Source organism: Gymnodraco acuticeps, unplaced genomic scaffold (assembly GCF_902827175.1).
Source record: "Gymnodraco acuticeps unplaced genomic scaffold, fGymAcu1.1, whole genome shotgun sequence".
Classification (NCBI taxonomy): domain Eukaryota; kingdom Metazoa; phylum Chordata; class Actinopteri; order Perciformes; family Bathydraconidae; genus Gymnodraco; species Gymnodraco acuticeps.
The window spans coordinates 320245-343245 of NW_022989803.1; the positions used below are offsets into that span (position 1 = coordinate 320245).

Here is a 23001-nt window from a genome sequence, read left to right on the forward strand (position 1 = left end):
TAATATTTTTATAGTAGCATCCATCTCTGGAATCAAGAAAAGTCTAAATAAGATTGTAGAGATGCAGTAACACAATACAAATGTAGTAAATCATCGTTGCCTCTGCATTGGTTCAGAAAAATCAGCCAATGGTCTGCCGTTTAGTACGTCTTTTATAATGATTGTATTGCATTTTATTCATTGTCTTCTCTGTTTTCCATTCTGAGATTCTTTAAACAAGGGTGGAGACTCTCCCATTCACTACCTCTGATACACATCCTTATTATGCAGGACTTCTGAGGCTCACACATGAATCATCTTTTTATAAAACAAACAGTGGTGTATTCAACAGCCAAAATGGTTCCGGACTAAAGGATCTGATCCCTGACTGTGTACAGTTGACTTATAATTAGCTTGATAAGAGCATACGGTGCAGTACATGCTCCAAAGCAGACACCCGTAAGGCTCAGTGTTGCAATGTTATTTACATCCCTTTACATTCCCATTCTTGCTCAACTGAACTCTTGCTTAATTTGATGCATTTAAGCTTCCTTTTCACAACTCTCAGCTGCATATACTTCTTTTACTCCCTTCCTATATCTATTGGAATACATATATCAACCTTGTTCTTTAGTGAGCACTTGTGTTTTTTCATAATGTCCCATAAATACACATTTTAATTAGTGTTTTTGGTATTTATACTATTAACCCATCAGGAAGTGGGAAACAATAAATTCAATAATAAGAGTGGTGCTTCGGTGCCTTTAGGCGTGTCTCTGTTTGTATTTAAGCTGTGGCCAATGCCATCTTGTTGCATATTTGCTTATGGTGGCTGCTGTCTGTTTTGTTCCTCTCACCTGTCCATTAGAGGCCCCTCCCTGTCTGTGGTGACCTGAATCCTGTCCTCACCTGCGGCAGCTATAAAGGAGGCTGGAAGAAAGAAAGCAACGTTAACTCATATCATAAAGAAGAACATCGCCATCCGAGGAGTACACTGAAGAGGTGAGGATGACTTCCACTGCAGATCGTCTGGCCCATCAGAAGAAGAGGGAGGAAGGCATTGGCACCAACCAGAAAGCAGTGAAGTTCTCCCAGCAGGACTATGAGACTCTGCGGCAGCAGTGTCTGGAGCGTGGAGGCCTGTTTGAGGACAACTGTTTTCCTGCTGAGAGCAAATCACTGGGCTTCAATGAGCTGGGACCATACTCAGCCAAGACCAGGGGCGTAGTTTGGAAGAGGCCAATGGTAAGAAGAAACAGCATTATTACATTACAGCCATGAAAACAGACAAAAGTGACAATGTTTGTACTGTAATATGATCATAGGGTTGTTGAGTTACACACTGGGAGCAAGTAATGTACTCTCTTCTGTTGAGCATCTTAATATTATATTTAAAAACAGTAGCTAATTGGTTAGTACATTATGAATAAAATGTTTACAATTATGCTTCAAATACTATAAAATGATGTAGAAAAAAATGCTGAATACCCCATTCACCATATTCATTGTGTGTATGATCATAGTTTTACTATTTGTGTTTGCTTATCTTATGTGTCATCAGATCTAAATCATGTAATTGAAATGTCCTCCTTCTATCTATGTACTCTCAAAACTGCTCTCAAGTTTTCAACTCAGTGTGATTGTTTGGTAAACTTTTCAGGAGCTGTGCTCAAATCCAAAGTTCATTGATGATGGAGCCACAAGGACGGACATTTGCCAAGGAGCTCTGGGTAAGTGAACAGAGAGGACGGGTCAATGATTGCATGTACAGATGGATGCATGAATGCTTTTTATAAAGGGAACCACAAACATCCAACCCCTCCACCCACTCTGCCATTAGGCCTGTGAAATGGAATTATCTCAGAGGTGGTTTGTTGCCACATAATGTTTTTCTGCACTGCGGTGTACACAACTTATTTCACAATCTCAGAGCATGCCTCTGCTCTGACTGTGTGTAGGTGACTGCTGGCTTCTGGCTGCAATAGCCTCTCTGACTCTGGACCAGCGGATCCTGGCTCGTGTGGTGCCCCATGGACAGAACTTCACTGAAAGATATGCCGGGATATTTCACTTCCAGGTCAGACAAAGGCCTAAGCTTGACCTTCGAGAGGGATTTTTTGTTTATTTTCTCTTTTTGTCTTTGCCTTTTTTCCTGTCATGTCCAGCCATAAAAGTATGATTGTAGAGAAACATTCAAACTGGTACAGTCGAAAGGTTCCAGTTAGTCAATCAACAATTTGCACTGTAACTCTTGAATCTTAATCACTACTTTCCTCATATGAAGCTTGATAATTGTCAATTTCAATCATGGCACAAAGATGTTATCATTGTTCTCCTACAATGCTGATCAACACTTCATTATATGTGGAAAAATGCATAATTTGCCTGCCTACACATCCTCAAAAGTCAATTTAGAAGCTGACATCCTTTGAATAAGAGATGACACAACAAATAGTGTTTCATGTCAAAAGCTTCACATTAATAGGTAATAACAATAACATTATGAACGTATTTGACCTTGAGTTTAATATTTTTTTCTTCTCAGTTCTGGCAGTTTGGTGAGTGGGTGGATGTGGTGGTCGATGACCGTTTACCCACCAGAGAAGGAAAGCTGCTGTTTGTTCACTCAGCGGAGGGATCCGAGTTTTGGAGCGCACTGCTAGAGAAAGCCTATGCTAAGTATGGATCGTTCCAGTTCCAGTATATATTTTTCCGTATCAAAACCTGAATATGGTAAAAAATTGACATCATACAGATGATGATTCTGTTCTCGTCCCTATGTGTCTGACAGGGTGCATGGCTGCTATGAAGCCCTGTCTGGAGGAAACACTATCGAGGGTTTTGAGGATTTCACAGGAGGGATTGCTGAAGTTTACACCTTAAACAAAGCTCCACCGAAGCTCTTCCAAATCATAAAGAAAGCTCTGGGGCTGGGCTCACTGCTGGGTTGCTCCATTGATGTAGGTCTTATTTTCATATTGATTTGCATGCTAACCTGTGAGAGAACAAACCAACAGCAGTCAGTACAAAGGTATCCAAGATTGAAGTTTATTTTTTCTGTGTTTTCAGATCACCAATGCCTATGAGACAGAGGCGGTTACAGCTCTTAAACTTGTCAAGGGGCATGCATACTCACTGACTGGTGCGGAGGAGGTATGCAATCCGATGTCAACAATTATATGTTGTTGTTTTTTCTAATGCATGTGAAAAACATCACTCACTGTTGCTCTCTCTTCCAGGTTAATTACCTAGGCAAGCAGGTTGAGCTGGTCCGCATCAGGAACCCATGGGGTCAGGTGGAGTGGACAGGGTCTTGGAGTGATGGGTAAATCCTTTTGTTCCAAATCCTTCAACCATTATCTTCCATTTTTGGGGGGGATTTTCCTAAAAGCAATATATTATTTTCATAAATCAGATCCAGCGAATGGAACCACGTCAGTAAAGAGGAGAAGTCAAAGTTGAACAATAAGGCTGAGGATGGAGAGTTCTGGTAAATCTGTTTATCTTGTATTTACTTACTTACTTCTTGTAATGCAGCAGCAAACATAAATTACAATAAATGCATTATTTTAGATATTGTGTTGATGCTATAATATGGTTTGATAAATCAGCAAAGCAAATGGTATATGGCGTGTGTAGGATTTAGTGGCATCTAGTGGTGAGTTTGCAGATTGTAACTGACTGAATATTGAATATGCATGTCGAAATACTGGCCTTCTTTAATGTAATCGTTTCTGCTGTTGACTTATAAAAAAATGGCTGTTCAACATAGGGGACTCTTTTTGTGGAATAAGCTAAAGAAAACACAACCATGTTTTGTTTGGGGTGGTAATACACTATATTTCAATAGGTTCTTCTAATCCTAGGTCCTGTGAGGCTCAGGTTAATGCTAAAAGTGATGAAGAAATGTGTTCCTCTCCTCAGGATGTCCTATTCAGACTTCATCAGGCAGTTCTCCACGCTGGAGATCTGTAACTTGACCCCAGACACGATCATGAGTGACGATGTGGGCCACTGGAACCACTACCAGTTTGAAGGGATGTGGAGGGCGGGCTCCACTGCTGGCGGCTGCCGCAATAACCAAGGTAGCAGAGAAACCATGTGTGTGTCTGTGCAAGAAGTTACACTCTCTGTAAGGGAAACTTCTGTGTAGCTATGCAGTGGGAGTCACCGACTCAGGAAGGAGACAAGGTAGTAGCAGTAGCTTTGATGTCAAAACACTGATGATTTATTGGAGTTTCGGCCGGAGCATTCACATCACAAATCACAGCAGTCCCGGTGAGACTGCACGGGTGGGTTGCCACGTCAATTCTAAATAACTCTACCTCAGACCCATGTATTTAACTAGTTCTGAGAACATCATCAAACTGCTGCATAACAAGATAAAATCATAACACCTCTATCAGCTGACGCCAACAGGCAGGAACAGGGAGACAGAACACTGAGAGCACAGCAGCCAAGGTTACGAGGTGCGTGTGCTCAGTCAGGACAGTTTGAACTGATAAACTGGGTCAAAGTTATGGGCCTTGGAAAATATTTCCACAACACTCTCTCTAGGTCGTCCTCAGACGAGCCCTCCATCGTTGCTTCCAGTCATCTCGGTTCTCCATACATCTGGCCAGTTCATTGGTACTTTGTGCTCCTACGTCATTCTTACACTGCTTCATATAAATAATTACACGTTGTGTGTTCCAGCCACATTCTCGTCCAACCCACAGTATGTGGTGCTTCTGGAGGATGTGGATGACGACCCCCTGGATGGGGAGGATGGCTGCACCTTCCTGGTTGGGTTGATGCAAAAGGACGGACGACAGAAAAAGAAGCTTAACCGCAACCTTGAAACCATTGGCTATGCCATTTATAAGGTGTCCTATAATAACATGCTTAATATGAAGCTCTCTGTATTTAATCCATTTTAAAATGTTTGACGGTCTTCTAAATAACTTCTTCTGTCTGTTTCCTTTTTACAGGTCCCAGATGAGGTCTGTATTTATACTGTTACATGCAAGTAATCAGAGGTGGGAAGTACATTTACTCAAGTACTGTACTGAAGTACAATTTTGTAAATGGTGTACTTTTACTCCACTACATTTATTGTATGCGTTTAGTTACTTTACAGGTTTTGATTAATGATGTGAAATATCAACACTTGAATAAGACTTTGTTTAAACCTGGAGTAAATTCCCAAACTACCCTACAAAGTAATTACTATTAGCTGCACCTTTACCAACTTTGATAGCACTTTAATGCATCAATAATTATAATCAAACATATAATATATATAAACATATTATTCTGAAATGGACCAGTAAGTACATTTACTTTTGATACTTTAAGTATATTTTGATGCTATTACTTTTGTACTTTTATTTGAGTAACCTTTTGAATGCATTACTATAACTTGTAACAGAATATTCCTACACTCTGGTACCTCTTTTTTCTCATGTACAAGATCTGAGTACTTCTCCCACCTCTGCAAGCAATGATCATTTGAATGCAACTTGAGTTTGGGTAGGTGTTTGACCTATCAGTAATAGAAAAGCCCCTTTTCCTGTTGATGTTCAGCTCAAAGGCCGCAGCAATGTTCACCTGGGTCCAGATGTCCTGCTGCGACAGAGAGCAGTGGCCATGAGCAGCACCTTCATCAACACACGGGAGGTGTGTGACCGCTTCAAACTTCCTCCAGGAGAATATGCCATAGTTCCCTCGACCTTCCAGCCTCACAAGAATGGCAGCTTTGTTCTCAGGGTCTTCTCAGAGAAACAGGCTGCAACCAGGTATCAGTGCTACAGCAACATATACACACTGAGGGACAGCTGCAGGAGAATGTAAAGTTCAGAGCTTTAGCTTATACAGCCATCTAGTGGCTCATACGCCAACTTTTTAACTTAGAGCACAGTCAATGTTATTTTCCTGCACACCAACAGTGTGCTCAAGCTGTGCATTTTTATATGTTTCAGTCCACTGGAGGAGGACATTGATGCTGAAATCGAGGAGGTATGTACATACACAGAGTGATTTTGCATCGATTATGAAGTGTGGGCGGTGGTGGCAAAGTCTGGAAGGTCACCAGTTCAAGTCCCAGAAAGACCAAGTGCTACCGAGTTCCCTGAGCAAGGCACCGTTCCCTACACTACACTGCACCATACATAATGGCAGCCCACTGCTCCTAATCCCATCCTAACACTAGGATGGCAGCAGTGGCTCAGTCTGTGTAGGTACTTGAAGGATCGCCCGTTCACATCCCAATCGGACCAAAAAAACACAAGTAGACTGGTAGCTGCCGAGGTGCCCCTTGAGCAAGGCACCGACTGGCTGCCTCTCCAAAAAAATGCATGTGTTCACCTTTGTGTATTTGTACTGTGTCTTGTATAACAAAAAACATAGTACTGCGATTGTGTGTTGAATTCAACACCCATGAATATTTAAAAAAATCCAAGAATTGTCAAAGCTTGTATTTGACATGAGTGACCTCTCTTTGTTTTGCTCTCACAGGAGGAGATATCTGAGGATGATGTGGATCCTCATTTTAGAGAGGTCTTCAAGCAGATTGCTGGCGATGTACGTAGAGCAGCATGATACAAATGTACTATATCCCTAAAAAACATTCTAATATACAATTTTCCAACAGGATATGGAGGTATCTGTCTTTGAACTGGTTAAAATGTTGAACAACATTGTCTCTCACCGTGAGTATACCTCTTACATATATACAGTAGTTTACCTCAAATATGTAATGTATATACTATATATACTGATATACTGTCTGCACGTAGCCTTTTCATTTTCTTTGAGTTCCAAATTGGGGCTAGTTATGTTTGTAACTTTCCTGCAGGGTCTGACATCAAGACAGATGGCTTCAGCCTTGAGACAGGTCGCCTTATCGTCAGTCTGCTGGATGTATCCTCTTTAAGAAATGATCCCTCAACTTTATATTTATTTCTATTTGGGTGCATTATTATTGGACAAATAAGATATATGAATGAAGGAATTAAATTAATAATCCATGAGGATCTTTTTATAGACCTAAACACTCCTCAGAAAGATGAAAGTGCCAAGCTGGGACTGATGGAATTCCACTTGCTTTGGGGAAAAATCCAAAAATACCTGGTAAATTGGGAATTATGTGATTTGAAATATGTATGGCCATGTAGGAATATCTATCTGTATCTATTAACACAACACATTGTCTGGGTCAAACAGGAGATCTTCAAGAATCATGACACAGACAATTCGGGCACCATGAGCTGCCACGAGATGAGAGGCGCTGCCACTCAAGCAGGTAACAAACATTATCTTGTGAAAAAAAAAAAAAAAAAAAAAAAAATCTCATACACTACTGTTATGTCAGCTAGTTATGTATGTGTTTTATACAACAAATCAATTTATTATTATTTATTATGACCTTAAAGCTTCTCATATGCTTTAAAAGTTAAAACATCTGCAAGTGTGCATTGAATGGCTTGAATTCACGAATGGTATTTGTTTTCCTGATGAGAATCAATCACAAATGTAGATGTTGCCCGCATAATTTAGTTATCTTTGAATAGAGTTGACATTTTACCAACTTATGGTGTGTGTGTGTGTGTGTGTGTGTGTGTGTGTGTGTGTGTGTGTGTGTGTGTGTGTGTGTGTGTGTGTGTGTGTGTGTGTGTGTGTGTGTGTGTGTGTGTGTGTGTGTGTGTGTGTGTGTGTGTGTGTGTGTGTGTGTGTGTGTGTGTGTGTGTGTGTGGGCAGTTACTGGCAGACTAGATAAACCAGTTGGGGGACTTCCTCCCTGCAACAGATTTTGTTCATGTATATTTTACCGCAGGGGCAAAACAAGCATGGGCGAGGCTGTAACTGTACTCTTCCATTATCACCCTGCTAATACCTGACACCTTTCAATAACTATATTTCCCAAGGATCAGAAATAATGCATCTCTATGAAACTGACCCTTGCTAACAGGAAATGATGGTGATAACTGACGGCTATCTTTCTTTTCCAGGTTTCCACATCAACAGTGCTGTGCTGCAGTCCATTGTCAGTCGTTACGCGGATGCTCAGTATGCCATAGACTTTGACAGCTTTGTAGGCTGTCTCATTAAACTGGAAATGCTCTTCAGTAAGTGTCAGCAAACCCAACAATCTGATATGATCTGTTTCATGTTTACAATATCAACATTTCCGTCTCTCCACCAGAAATGTTTAAGTCTCTGGAGAGAGCTGACGCAGGAAATATCGAGCTGGACATGCAACAGGTGTGTGAGAGAATAACAAAAGCTGCGGTTTTTTCGGTACTTCTAGTTTGGCTGGTTTCTATCATTTTGTTCCCTCCTACAGTGGCTGTGCCTGGCGATCTACTAAAAAACTGAAGAGGAGGCCAGGGATGACACTTTTGAGATATACGCTGAAAGAAAAATGAATTCATTTCATTCAAAGATACTCTTTCCAATAATAAAAACCCATGGACTTTCCCAATATGTTCCAAATGCATGCATATTGCTAAAATGGATTTGTCAAATTAAATGATATTTGCTGATTACAAACATGGAGATATATGTATGTAGTATCCCTCACACACAATATACCCTTTTTTAATCCGTTTTTGTGGTGTTTTTGCTCTTTTAACTTTTGCAAAACTTGATAGAAAATCAAGAAAGAAAAAAACAAAGACAAGTTTTCCTCTCCGTCTAATCCAATTCGATTCACAGGTAAGCTTGACTCGGACAAAATAAGTCTCAGGAAAGTTTGTTTGACTCTTTACTTAAAACAAAAGGTATCAAAATACAAACACATATTTTCATAGTTCAAAAAACTTTGTTGTTCTGTGCTTCTTTCTCCTTCTCACACACAATCACCAGCAGCTGCCGTCATCTATAACGTCTCGTAATCACAAAACAGCGGTCGTCTATGCCATCAATTCCACACGGCTGGTTCAAATAAATGATATAATAACACTATCAACAAAGGATTATAATATATCAAACTATACATTTTAACATATGGCTCGGCTCCTACATCTGGACTATCTGTGTTTGTTTTATATAATAATGTAGACTACAGACCAGACAGATCAAATGGTTTAAATAGTTTGAGATATTAGATTACATATTCATATTGCTTGCGGCTTTGACTTGTTTTTGTTAATTTATCTTTGTCAGATATTTTAAGGACAAAAACAATAACGCTGGTGTTAAATTATGACCAATGAGATAAGAGACATTAAATAAATCCATCCATGTGGGCCGCACCTGGGTCAAATATGCCATCAACCAATGCCAGATATGGAGTAGGCTGAATGCTACAGGTGAGCCAGAGTTAGTGTGTTGTCTGTCATGAATAATAAAGGGTGTGGAGACATTTGAGCTGTACATTTTACACAAAGCCTGTCTATCCACACACACAGACCCGCTGGGAGACAGTCGTAGATAGTCAGAGATTTTTAGTAAAATAAAATGTCTGGCATTGCATCTAAACTTCAGCACAACCGAGAGAAATCCCAAGGGATAGGAGCCAATTCTAAAGCGGTTAAATACCTGAACCAGGACTTTGAATCGCTGAGGAACAGCTGTCTGGAGAGAGGGCAGCTTTTTCAGGATGACTGCTTTGAGCCTCTGCCATCATCCTTAGGCTTCAAAGATCTGGGACCAAATTCCTACAAAGTTCAGGGCATCCAGTGGAAAAGACCAAGGGTGGGTACAAACAGAAGGAAATCATTTAAATTATTGAATTATATTTTAAAACTGGATTTTGAAGATGATACCTGTCCCTTGTGCATCATTTACAGTACAGTGCATTTCAGTGTATCTAATGAATTTAGTTTGTCAGAAGTGCTATTTGTAATACTTTGGTCATGTACACTTTAACATACTAAATGTCAGTGTAAATGCTACACATAGGCATAAAGTGTCTTGTTTTGCCCAGTGTATTTGTATACAAAGTAAAGCCTTAAAACAAATATATAAAAGCAAAAATAAAAGCAGTAACACCATTATAAAATAAAAAGCACTAATTAAACTTGTTTTTCCTTCAGGAGTTGTGCTCCAAACCACAATTCATAATTGAAAATGCTTCCAGGACTGATATTTGTCAAGGAGCACTTGGTAAGACACACAAACACTCCTTTTGAAACTACCAAACACTCCTTTCCTTTTGTAATTTTCTTATTGAATTCACATTCAAATTCATTTTGATGTCACAATGAGATATTTACTGTATTTTACAAAGAACACATTGATTTCCATCTTAAGCTATTTGAATGAAGGAATTTGCATTTCTTATCTAAGATAGCAGTTAGCAGATGTGAACGAGGTGACTGACTTACAGTATGTATGTCCATTATTATCATTTACTTAGTTTCATCTTTGGAAACTTTAGCCAGTATTGTGTTTTCTAACACCACTTGAAGAAGATCTAAACCTCATAACTGAAAAAATGCCTGAGCCCTGACATCAGCTGTCACTCCTTAACTCTTGTCTCTCCACGCCCATTTGGCAGAAAGCATCTCCATGTGTTGTGAGATTGAGATGTTTACAGCTAACAAGCAAAGGAAGAAAAGATAATAGCCATTACTTAGCTCACAAAAGGTCTGTGTATGCATACAGTATGTTCTGGAGATCATGATGAAATGCCCGTTATTCTAACACTGTTAAATTGTGTTCAGGTGACTGCTGGCTCTTGGCAGCTATTGCCTCCCTGACTCTCAGCAAACAGGTTTTGTCTCGTGTTGTCCCCCACGATCAAAGCTTTGAGAAGAACTACGCTGGCATTTTTCACTTTGAGGTACAGCAATTCAACACCACAACCTTATTCTTATAGAAATAAAGTGAGGTTTGATTTGTACTAGTTGTGTCTCTTCCCTGTGGCTCTCAGTTCTGGCAGTTTGGTGAGTGGGTGGATGTGGTGGTTGATGACCGCTTGCCCACCAAAGATGGAGAGCTGCTGTTTGTTCACTCAGAGAAGAATTCAGAGTTTTGGAGCGCGCTGCTGGAGAAGGCCTACGCCAAGTATGAAAGAATGAAGCATCAGGATATTGTGTATGTTTCAGTATCTCGTTTAGTCGCGTCATTCATGAACTTCTTATTTCTCTAGGATTAATGGATGCTACGAGGCTCTTTCTGGAGGCAGCACCATTGAGGGTTTCGAGGACTTCACTGGAGGCATTGCTGAGAGGCATGAACTGGGGAAGGCAGGCCCCCGACTCTTCAAAACCATTAAGAAGGCCTTGGATAGAGGATCGCTTCTGGGATGCTCCATTGATGTTGGTTTGAGATTCACGTTTCACTCTCAGAGATTGGAGTCCTGGATATATATGATGGTGTTTATCTTTAAAACGTTTCCTCTTTATCCCAGATTACCAACGCATCGGACTCAGAAGCCGTCACATATCGCAAGCTGGTGAAGGGCCATGCCTACTCGGTGACAGGAGCGGAGCTGGTGAGGGAATACCTGTGTTTTTATTAGAGCCGCAACGATTGGTCGATTCGTACATGCTTTTTTTTTTTTTAATAAACCTTAATTTTTCAAACCTCAAAATATGGAGATTTGAAATATATTATACATAAAGATATCCAGGTATAAAATGAAGCTGCAGTGGCTACCATGTGTTCTCTAAAATGTAATAGATGTTACAATTAGGTAACTGAGGCATGATCTCTTTTGTAATATTTATATTGCTGCTCTACTGTAGTGTTTCCCTTTTGATTTTCTGGTTGAGAGTTATTGACCCTTAATTCTGTTTCAGGTGGAGTGTAGAGGAGACCGAGTGCAGTTGATCAGGATTAGAAACCCATGGGGTCAGGTGGAGTGGAATGGAGCCTGGAGTGACAAGTGAGAATGAATATGGTCACATGTGCATGTTACCGTAGTAACAGTGAGCATGTTATCATAAACTCACATTTGTATTACATTTTCCTGGTTTGGTTTAGATTCTGACAGGTGAAATTGTTAACTGATCAACATGTATCATTTAAACTGCTCCCATTTTCTTCTTATAAATAGGATTTCCCAATAATGCCTTTTGTTTTGTTCATAAGAGGACCCCGCCTAATTGAAACATCTACATACCTGCCAACCCTACCGATTTCGGCAGTAGTCTACCGCTTTTGACATGTTTCTACCGCCTACCGACTCAGCTGGCTTTCCCTACCGATTTTCAATCTTCCCAAACTATAACAAATAAAAATGACTCTACAGAGACACTGGACTCGACTTTTGGCGGACACCGTTTGTAACGTGTCTGTATGATGCGATCAAACAGTCCTGTGTTTATGAAAGAGAAACAACGTGCAGACCGGGGTTGCATTCCAATAGTCCATTTAGCTTAGGAACCTTCGGATTCTCTAAAGTACCGGGTTGCGTTCCGATTATCCAAAAATCAGGGTTGCATTCCAATAGTCCATTTAGCTTAGGAACCTTCCTAACGGAGTGAAATGACCCGGAAGTACGTCACTGGCAGCCATGATAAGTGCCGTTCCAATTCTCCAAATGAAAGGAAAGGAGGTTTCAAACTTCCTTTATAACCTCCTTTAGCTTAGGAACCACTGGACCTCCCTAACCGAAAGGAGAGGAGAAAATGCTGCCCCACAATGCATTGCAGCCGCAGCATTTGCCATCACAACAGTCGGCCGTTCACGGAAACAACCGATTATGACCGAGAAATTATATCATGAAAGTTACGGTGCTTATTAAGCATTTTAAAACGTATGTGGTAAGTTGCCAAAGTGCTTTGTTTTGAACGTTCATCAGTATTATAATCAAAAAGAGAAATATGAACGTTAGTTTTTTACTGAAATGATCAAATAAAGTAAAAATGTCACAGTGTTTACTGAGCTGTGTGGAGTTTGTTAAACTTTTAAAAGATGTTTGAATGGTGATATACACAGTGATAGATGTTAAGGACTAACGTTTATAATAAATACATTTATGATTTTAAGATATTTTCATACAATCATACGTATTGGGATCATTTGTATTAATGTGGACCGGAGGGAGAGGGTGACGAGCATAAGTTTCACTTTCCTTTTTTATTTCAATTCCAACTTTGGTCATGAAGAATATGTTTCTCTGTTGTCCACGTTCATAAAGCATAAAACAACAGCATCAGAGCACGGTGCAGAGTCTCTAGATGAGTTTACAGTAGTCCCTCCTTCTTATTAAACATCCATGTTGTAGTCCGCTATAGAAAACTGTAGTTTCCATAGTTCCCCCACAGCAGCAGACGCACATTCATGACGTCCGCTGGCGCATGATAAACACGTCGGATAGTGAAAGTGCATTCGGATTCTCTAAAGTACCGCGGTCTCTTCTCCTAAGTCCTTTTGAATTCTCCTATCCACTATCCCTTAACCCCGTGACGTTTCACTCAGAGGTCAAGGAATAGGAGATAGGGTTAGAATTTAGGAGCTGATTTTTGGATTATCGGAACGCAACCCAGCTCCTATGTTCCAACCCTATCTCCTATTCCTTGACAAAAGGACTTAGGAGAAGAGACTGCGGTACTTTAGAGAATCCGAATGCACTTTCACTATTCTTTCACGCACACATACGGGTTTTGGGCCGAGGGCGACACCGTACTTCCGGTATCAACCATTTCACACGAGGTGCATACAGAATATCATAGTCGATTGCCTTAATCAATATAATCAACTCTAAAATACCACATATATGCAATGGCATGATAATATTATTGTGACAAGTGGGGTATTCACCTGGTGTTTCCAGAAGATAGACGTAGATTACATTACATTACATTGCATTTAGCTGACGCTTTTGTCCAAAGCGACTTACAATAAGTACATTCGACCAGGAAGACACAACCTTGAAGAAAACAGAATCATATAAGTATATCAGGTTTCATAGAGCCAAACATTTCAAGTGCTACTCAACTGGCTTTAGGTAATCCAGTCCTTTATTAGTATAAAAGTGCTTCGTTAATCGTTCTAACGCTCGAAGTGGAGTCGAAAGAGATGAGTTTTCAGTTTGCGCCGGAAGATGTGCAAGCTATCTGCCGTCCTGATGTCAATGGGGAGCTCATTCCACCATCTTGGAGCCAGGATAGCAAACCCACGTGTTTTCGCCGATGGGAACTTGGGTCCCCCTCGCAGCGAGGGCGCAACGAGTCGTTTGGCTGATGCAGAGCGTAGTGCACGCGCTGGGGTGTACGGTTTAACCATGTCCTGGATGTAGGAAGGGCCAGATCCATTCGCAGCACGGTAAGCAAGTACCAGTGTCTTGAAGTGGATTCTAGCAGTTACCGGAAGCCAGTGAAGGGAGCGGAGGAGCGGAGTGGTGTGGGAGAATTTAGGAAGGTTGAAAACCAGACGAGCCGCTGCATTCTGGATGAGCTGCAGAGGTCGGATGGCACATGCAGGTAGACCAGCCAGGAGGGAGTTGCAGTAGTCTAGGCGTGAGATGACGAGAGCCTGGACCAGAACCTGAGTCGCTTTCTGAGTCAGCTGGGGACGTATCTTCCTGATGTTGTAAAGCGTGTATCTGCAGCAGCGGGTTGTAGCAGCGATGTTTGCAGTGAAGGACAGGTTGTTATCTAGGGTCACACCCAGATTCCTTGCAGTCTGAGTCGGGGAAACAACTGAGGTGCCGATGTTGATTGTCAGGTCAAGAGTTGGACAATCTTTTCCCGGGAGGAAGAGCAGCTCAGTCTTGTCAAGGTTGAGCTTGAGGTGGTGAGCAGACATCCACTGAGAGATGTCAGCTAGACAAGCAGAGATGCGTGCGACGACCTGGGTCTCTGAGCGGGGAAAGGACAGAATTAATTGGGTGTCGTCAGCGTAGCAGTGGTAAGAAAAACCATGCGGCCAAATCGACCGAAGGCCACCATGCAGCCAAAATCGACCGAAGGCCACTTTTGAGGGTCGTAATTCCATACATTGTACATCCAACAACCCACACAGCTCTAGTTTACGCTGGTAACGACCTAGAGCACACCCCTCAAGTCCAGAGATGTAATCCGAAGACATGCAGCGATTTCTTCGGTCATTAATTCAGAAAAAAAAACCTAGTGCGCTCTGCCTGGCTACATAAGCTAGCTGTTTATATTAGCATTTCCAAGATTTTTGCACCTCCAGAAAAATGGCGTCTTTATAAAAAAATATATGGCGCGCGTTGCATTGTGGGTAGCTGTGACGTCACTGTGTGAAAGAATCCGACGTGTTTATGATGCGCTAGCGGACGTCATGAATGTGCGTCTGCTGCTGTGGGGAAACTATGGAAACTACAGTTTTCTATACAGCGGACTACAACATGGATGTATAATAAGAACGAGGGACTACTGTAAACTCATCTAGAGACTCTGCACCGTGCTCTGATGCTGTTGTTTTATGCTTTAGGGGACAACAGAGAAACATATTCTTCATGACCAAAGTTGGAATTGAAATAAAAAAGGAAAGTGAAACTTATGCTCGTCACCCTCTCCCTCCGGTCCACATTAATACAAATGATCCCAATACGTATGATTGTATGAACTATGAAAATATTTTAAAATCAATACAAATGTAGTTATTATAAACGTTAGTCTTTAACATCTATCACTGTGTATATCACCATTCAAACATCTTTTAAAAGTTTAACAAACCCCACACAGCTCAGTAAACACTGTGACATGTTTACTTTATTTGATCATTTCAGTAAAAACTAACGTTCATATTTCTCTTTTTGATTATAATACTGATGAACGTTCAAAACAAAGCACTTTGGCAACTTACCACATACGTTTTAAAATGCTTAATAAGCACCGTAACTTTCATGATATAATTTCTCGGTCATAATCGGTTGTTTCCGTGAACGAACGACTGTTGAGTGACGGCGAATGCTGCGGCTGCAATGCATTGTGGGGCAGCATTTTCTCCTCTCCTTTCGGTTAGGGAGGTCCAGTGGTTCCTAAGCTAAAGGAGGTTATAAAGGAAGTTTGAAACCTCCTTTCCTTTCATTTAGAGAATTGGAACGGCACTTATCATGGCTGCCAGTGACGTACTTCCGGGTCATTTCACTCCGTTAGGAAGGTTCCTAAGCTAAATGGACTATTGGAACGCAACCCTGCGGTCTCTTCTCTCTCTAAAGTTTCTTCTCCTAAATCCTTTTGAATTCTCCTATCCACTATCCCTTAACCCCGTGACGTTTCACTCAGAGGTCAAGGAATATGAGATAGGGTTAGAATTTAGGAGCTGATTTTTGGATTATCGGAACGCAACCCGGGGGTAACGCTGCCTTTCGTCTGCACCCCCGGGGCTGATGGGTAATCACTCCCAAATGAGTTTAAGGGAACAGAACGAGGCATTTGGGTCCTGCAGGATTTCCCCGTACCGTATCAGTGTCTCGAAAATACATGTTGGCGACTAAAAGACATCCAGTGTTTGGTCTTTAGATGTGGGGATAAGTTTTCCGACATTTTCAACACCAAACATGTCGTTAATGTCTCTGTTTAGTGAACTACAGCAATCTGAAAGCCTGTACATTATTTATATCACACTTTATCAGTAGAAAAATGCAGGAAATTACTTTTTTAATGCAGTATTTTCTGATTTATGGCGCAACACAAAGATATTTCGCTCTGTGCAAAAATTTGACTCCAATATGTCAACAACATGAAACAAGAATATGAACCTGGCTTTATCCAATGTTCACACAAGAGTTCTACATCCTCCTGACACATCCTTCATCGACACTGTCTCAAATGAAAGAGGACCAGAAACACATTAAAAATATAATAAAAATGTGGAGACTTTGGGATATTTGTCTCCCATTCTTTTACTTTTCGGGCACTTTACAGACCAGACATGTCGTTGATGTCACTGTTTACCAAACTACCACTTTTTCTGAAAAATGCATAAAATGATGCAATATATGTTAAATACATGGTTTATGTTACGGACTCAGACACTTAGGATGTAGGACCCAATTGCAAGACCCGGGAGACAGAGGTAAAGTATTTGTAAGATACTTTATTTTCCAAAACAGCATTGAACAACAAAAAAAGGTAACTATCAAATCTCTAGCCGAGATGACAAAAATAGAGAACAAAATATTAAAGCGCTCACGTAGTGAGGAATCAAACTTTTCAAGAGTACAAAGAGCATAGACCTGACCATAGCAAGAGACAATACGCATAGACCTGAACATGACAAGAGACAAAAACGAACTGACACTGAACACTGGGAGACAGGGGAATTTAAACACAGGGTAACAAGACACAGGTGGGAATAATCAGGGGCGGGACTGACGCTGATGAGCACAGGAGACACAGAAGGGGTGACAGGTGAAAACAATCAGGGATTTAGACACACCAGGGAAACTAACGACAGACAGGAAAACACAGGGAAAAAAGACCAGACAATATACAGGGAGGAAAACATGACAAGGAGAACAGAAAAACACCCACTACCAGACACACAAACTTAAAACCGTGACAGTTTATACATGTAATTACTGGGGTTCCATTTATTCTGATTACCTAATTTGGTTGTGCACATTTGCCACGCGTAAACCTACCTCTTTTGGATTTGGAAAGGTTGGCATGTATGCATCTACATCCTTTGTTTTGACAAGGGTATTAAGTGTGTGTTTCTGACATGCGTGTAACACCAAGGAGACGTACACACCCAGTGCAACGGCTGGTAAATCCTGTGGTAAAAAGTTGTTACTCAGACTCTGGCTTTAAAGCTTGTTTTTGCATGTAGGTGGAATGTGTGACACAGTAAGGTGCAAGCCTGTGGTTTATTTCTCAAGTTTGAACTTCATCATACAAATGAGAATATATTGGCACTTCATCCTAGGTCTTCTGAGTGGAGATATGTGAGTGACAGTGACCGGGACAGGCTGATCAAGCGTTGTGAGGACGGGGAGTTCTGGTAAACATCTGAATATACTCTTGGGTTTGAACTGCGAAAACACTATAATACTCCAGTAAAAGGAAACGGCCATTTAAAGTTAAGGATGTGATTTTCTTTGTCCACAGGATGTCATTTTCAGACTTCTTGCGCCAATATTCCCGCCTTGAGATCTGCAACCTGACACCTGATGCCCTCAAAGATGACAACTTCCAGAAATGGGCGGAGTCAGAGTTTGAAGAAACGTGGAGAAGAGGCGTGTCAGCTGGTGGTTGCAGGAACTTCCCAAGTATGATCAGTTTCTCAATAAATAAAAGTGTGTGTGTGTGTGTGTGTGTGTGTGTGTGTGTGTGTGTGTGTGTGTGTGTGTGTGTGTGTGTGTGTGTGTGTGTGTGTGTGTGTGTGTGTGTGTGTGGTGTGTGTGTGTGTGTGTGTGTGTGTGTGTGTGTGTGTGTGTGTGTGTGTGTGGTGTGTGTGTGTGTGTGTGTGTGTGTGTGTGTGTGTGTGTGTGTGTGTGTGTGTGTGTGTGTGTGTGTGTGTGTGTGTGTGTGTGTGTGTGTGTGTGTGTGTGTGTGTGTGTGTGTGTGTGTGTGTGTGTGTGTGTGTGTGTGTGTGTGTGTGTAAGCTCCTTGCTAACCCTTGCTTTTCTTCATAGATACCTTCTGGATGAATCCTCAGTTTGTCATAAAGCTGGAAGAGGCGGATGATGACTCTGATGATGGTGAGGATGGCTGCACCTTCATCGTGGGCTTGATGCAGAAGAACAGACGCCGTATGAAGAAAATGGGGCAGGACATGCAGACCGTCGGCTTTGCCATCTACGACGTAAGGAGCTGCCTTTTTAAGATGTAGACGATAATAGTCATGTACTCAATTTATCATATGTATCATTGGCACCAATTCTTACTATTGTTTTTGTCTTTTTCCAGCTGCCTAAGGAGGTATGTATACAAAGATGAAGACACTTTAATACATTAGCATGTTTCTCGGAGCACCAATTGTTGTTTATGGCTCAATTATCTGTCCTTTCAAAGTTCTCTATTACACCAATGGAAGGTTAAAGGCGCCCTTGTGTGACGGTACTGCATGTGTGTCATTTTCCAGTACTATGGCCAAAAGCAAGTGCACCTGAAAAGAAACTTCTTTGTGCGCCACGCTTCAACTGCGCGCTCCGAGACCTTCATCAACCTGCGAGAAGTTTGCAACCGCTTCTGTCTTCCTCCAGGCGAATACCTCATCATCCCCTCCACCTTTGAGCCCAACAAGAACGGAGACTTTTACGTGCGAGTGTTCTCTGAGAAACCGGCCTCATTCCAGTACGTCTCTTTCACAAATAAGTGCAATTCCTTGACAAAGATTATTTATAATCATTCAATATCTAAATGATCTCTCACTGTTTTTAGAGAGATAGATGATCGTGTGGACTGCCATGTTGAGCAGGTAAATCATAACCCTTGATGTATATGTTTTTGAAGATTGATTTTTAACAAGGAAGGACAAACATGCATACTTTGTCATGTCTAGATTAACATTGATGAAGATGACATCAGTGACAGATTCAAGAAACTGTTTGGACAGCTTGCCGGAGCTGTGAGTATGCGTAAAATGTGACATTTTGACAATTTTTATTTTTGACATCATCTTATAGTTCCAAGTCAATGTTTCTTTTAACTTACAATATGTCCCTCTCAAATGCTTCTTAGGATGTGGAGATTTCTGCATTCGAGCTGCAGAGAATCCTCAACCGAGTTGTGGGGAAGAGTAAGATAAAGGATTTATCTCTCCTCTTAAAGTAAAGTTCAGTATGTGCATTTCATTATATGACACTCAAAGCAAGTGACCCCTGTGTTTTTGATTCATTTTTAGGAGAGGACATTAAAACCAGTGGGTTTAGCCTGACGACTTGCCGCAACATGATCAATCTGCTGGATGTATCCTTCCAACTAATTTATGTCAAGAGAAATCTACAATACAATGACCCTCTTAACATCCTGTGTTCCCCTTCTTCTTTTTCATCTAGCTCTGTAAGAAAGTGAATAAGCATTATATTCCATAGTGTCAAACTATCCCTTTTAAGGCTGAAAACGCCTCATTTATGAAAGCGTTCAAGGTTCAAGGCTTTTATTTGTCCTACGTACATAGCTACAGTGTAGTTATGTCGATGAAAATCTTAGGTCACAGGCTTCTCCAACAGTGCAACACAGTAAAACAGAAAAAATTGTGCAAGTAAATACAAAAAAGAAAATAGTGCAATAAGAGTCTACAAGTGATTGGAATATTATATATTAGATAAATAATTTGTAAGATGAATGTTATGGATGTTGTTACAAAAGTTCAGGTGTTTAACAGTCTTATGGCCTGTGGAATAAAACAGGCCATAAGGATGGCTGCTCCGTCCTGGTGATGTGCTGTGCAGTTTTCACCACCCTCTGTAAAGCCTTACGATTGAGGGCGGTGCAGATGCCGTACCAGGCCGTGATGCAGCCAGTCAGGATGCACCTGTAGAAGGTCAGGATACTCTCTATGGTGCACCTGTAGAAGTTGCAGAGTATCCTGGAGTCCATGTTGAACCTCCTCAGCCTGCGGAGGAAGAAGAGCCGCTGTCGAGCTTTCTTGGTGATGGTGGTGGTGTGAAGAGTCCATGTCAGGTCCTCAGTGATGTGGACCCCGAGGAACCTGAAGCTGCTGACTCTCCACCGTAGTCCCATTGATAGCGATGGGGGCGTGTCCCTCTCCCTGCTGCTTCCTGTAATCCACAATCAGCTCCTTTTGTTTTGCTGACGTTGAGATGGAGGTTGTTATCCTGGCACCAAGATGTCAGGTTTTCGACCTCCTCTCTGTACGCCGTTTCATCGCCGTCGGTGATCAGGCCGATGACGGTCGTGTCGTCAGCAAATTTCGCGATGGTGTTGGAGCTGTGTATGGCCACGCAGTCGTGTGTGAACAGGGAGTAGAGGAGAGGGCTGAGCACGCAGCCTTGAGGGGCTCCGGTGTTGAGGATCAGGGTGGAGGATGTGATGTTTCCCACCCGCACTGCCTGGGGTCTGCCCGTCAGGAAGTTCAGGATCCAGTCACAGAGGGCGCTGTTGAGCCCAAGGTCTCTGAGCTTGATGACCAGCTTGGAGGGCACAATGGTATTGAAGGCTGAACTGTAGTCAATGAACAGCATTCTCACATATGTGTTCCTCTGGTCCAGGTGTGAAAGGGCAGTGTGGGGGGGGGGGGGGGGGGGGCTATGGCGTCGTCTGTTGACCTGTTTGCTCTGTAGGCAAACTGCAGGGGGTTCAGAGAATCAGGGAGGGAGGAGGTGATGAATGTTTTGACTAACCGCTCAAAGCACTTCATGATGATGGAGTTGAGTGCTACTGGGCGGTAGTAATTGAGACTGGTGATTTTTTACTTTTTGGGGAGAGGAACGATAACCATAACTGTGATAAATGGCCCATCAGTGAAGTCATGTCAGATAGACAACCAAAGCCTGCTCCTTCCATCATAACTGTCCTTGACATACTCTTCAAAGAAAGATGGAACTGGGAAGCTGGGAATCGTGGAATTTAAGATCTTGTGGACAAAGATTGAGAAGTTCCTGGTGTGTTTCTTGTTTGTTTGTATTGACATTAACATGCAATGTGTTACAGTATGTTGGTAGTATGGTGATAATACATGTTAACTGTGTGTGCTCTCCATCAGGAACTGTTCAAAAACAGAGATGCAGACGAAAGTGGCTGTATGAGCGCCTCTGAGATGCGGATGGCTGTTGAGGATGCTGGTGAGAAGTACATTTCACAAAATATGTGTCTACACAGCCATTATCCCTTGCAACTGCAAAGGAAAATACTCAGTACATATACAGGGGGTCTGTATATATTTTTTGTGTCCACATTCTGAGGTGCGTGAATGGCTTTGTCTTCAGATTCTTTCATTATGTGCTGTTAGTTATTATTTTAAATGTCTTTCTTTTTGCATTTTGGCAGGTTTCTCTCTCAACAACTCTCTCCATCAGATCATTGTGGCTCGCTACTCTGAACCAAACCTCAGCATTGACTTTGACAACTTTGTGTGCAGCCTGATCCGCTTGGAGTTACTCTTCAGTGAGTCTTTCTCATTGTTACCACATTTTAAGCTGTGATCAGCACAGCGCTAAGACACTCCAACAGCACGTACACCATTTTGAATGTTATCTTTTTTTTTTTAACTAACTTTAATTACAACATATCAAAGTGACACACAATTCAAGTAAGGATTCCTGTCCAAAACAGAATCCCATTGACTAAGAAGGATCTATTACATTAATTAAATATGTAGAATGAACCAGAAAAAGTATTTCCTCTTTCCCTAGCACCTGATTTTATAAAGTGATTTATTTTTAATTTAATTTACAACAGACACCTTCAAGATCCTGGACAAGGATGGGTCTGGTGTGATAGAGCTGGGTTTTATGCAGGTAAGAGCGGAGCTGTAATCATGACACAAAACTATAAAGCAATGATTCATTGACCACACTGACCCGTTCTTGTGTTTTCATTCACAGTGGCTAAGTCTGTCGATGTTGTAGAGGAGCTCCTCTGACTGTTAACTGATGGAGAATCAAGACATGTGTTGAACAGATATCATATCTGAATATTATGGATAAGTGGATTCAAGTTTGTATTTGATTCAAAACCTAATCAATGTATTGTGAGGGGGAAATAATATGGGTTTGATTTTCCAGAAACATAATAAAACCAGAATGTCACACAAATGATAATCCTTTTATTTGGAGTAAATCAATATTATATCCCTTTTGAGCAGTTTGCAAATCAACTGGAAATAATAATGTTAATAATGTCTTTCTGCACTCTCAGTTCTTTCTTATCCTAAGAAGTGCACAACAGTTCTGATAGTGTTCTCAAATATTTTTGGTAAACTAAGATCAGAGAAATTAAGACTCTTGGAAATGATATCTTAATTCACAGCTCTTTGTGGTATCTAGCATGTTTCCTTTGAGAGGTTCTTTGCAAGCACTTGCAAAAATAAAACATTCCCATGTCACAGTCTCGAGAAAAAAAACACACAGTTTTTGGTAGTTAGGCTTTTAAAATCATGCTAAAATAACATAATGCTATCAAAAAAACATCTGGTTGGTTGGGCTTACGTACTACAAACCAATGTTTGTAGGACTCCTTAAACATTAAGTTCTCAAAATAGGAGGGTACC

At 41.3% G+C, this 23001-nt stretch overlaps 2 protein-coding genes across 2 annotated transcripts; both read left to right on the top strand.

The window, feature by feature from the left end:
• The first annotated feature begins 847 nt into the window (after positions 1–847).
• LOC117553009 (calpain-2 catalytic subunit-like) lies at positions 848–8508 on the top strand. Its single transcript, XM_034226755.1, has 21 exons — positions 848–1224; positions 1640–1709; positions 1938–2056; positions 2525–2658; positions 2771–2939; positions 3049–3132; positions 3219–3304; positions 3395–3469; positions 3904–4064; positions 4675–4844; positions 4950–4961; positions 5545–5756; positions 5940–5976; positions 6475–6540; positions 6611–6668; positions 6815–6879; positions 7021–7089; positions 7183–7261; positions 7968–8084; positions 8162–8220; positions 8303–8508. Exons 1-21 carry the CDS (start codon positions 988–990, stop codon positions 8324–8326), a joined length of 2103 nt encoding a protein of 700 aa, XP_034082646.1. The 5' UTR covers positions 848–987; the 3' UTR covers positions 8327–8508.
• A 561-nt stretch (positions 8509–9069) lies between these two features.
• On the top strand, positions 9070–22542 carry LOC117553016 (calpain-2 catalytic subunit-like). Its single transcript, XM_034226765.1, has 21 exons — positions 9070–9654; positions 9996–10065; positions 10626–10744; positions 10835–10968; positions 11054–11222; positions 11315–11398; positions 11706–11791; positions 17752–17826; positions 17934–18094; positions 18461–18630; positions 18735–18746; positions 18910–19121; positions 19209–19245; positions 19330–19395; positions 19509–19566; positions 19672–19736; positions 21326–21394; positions 21496–21574; positions 21780–21896; positions 22191–22249; positions 22337–22542. Exons 1-21 carry the CDS (start codon positions 9418–9420, stop codon positions 22358–22360), a joined length of 2103 nt encoding a protein of 700 aa, XP_034082656.1. The 5' UTR covers positions 9070–9417; the 3' UTR covers positions 22361–22542.
• Positions 22543–23001: the final 459 nt, after the last annotated feature.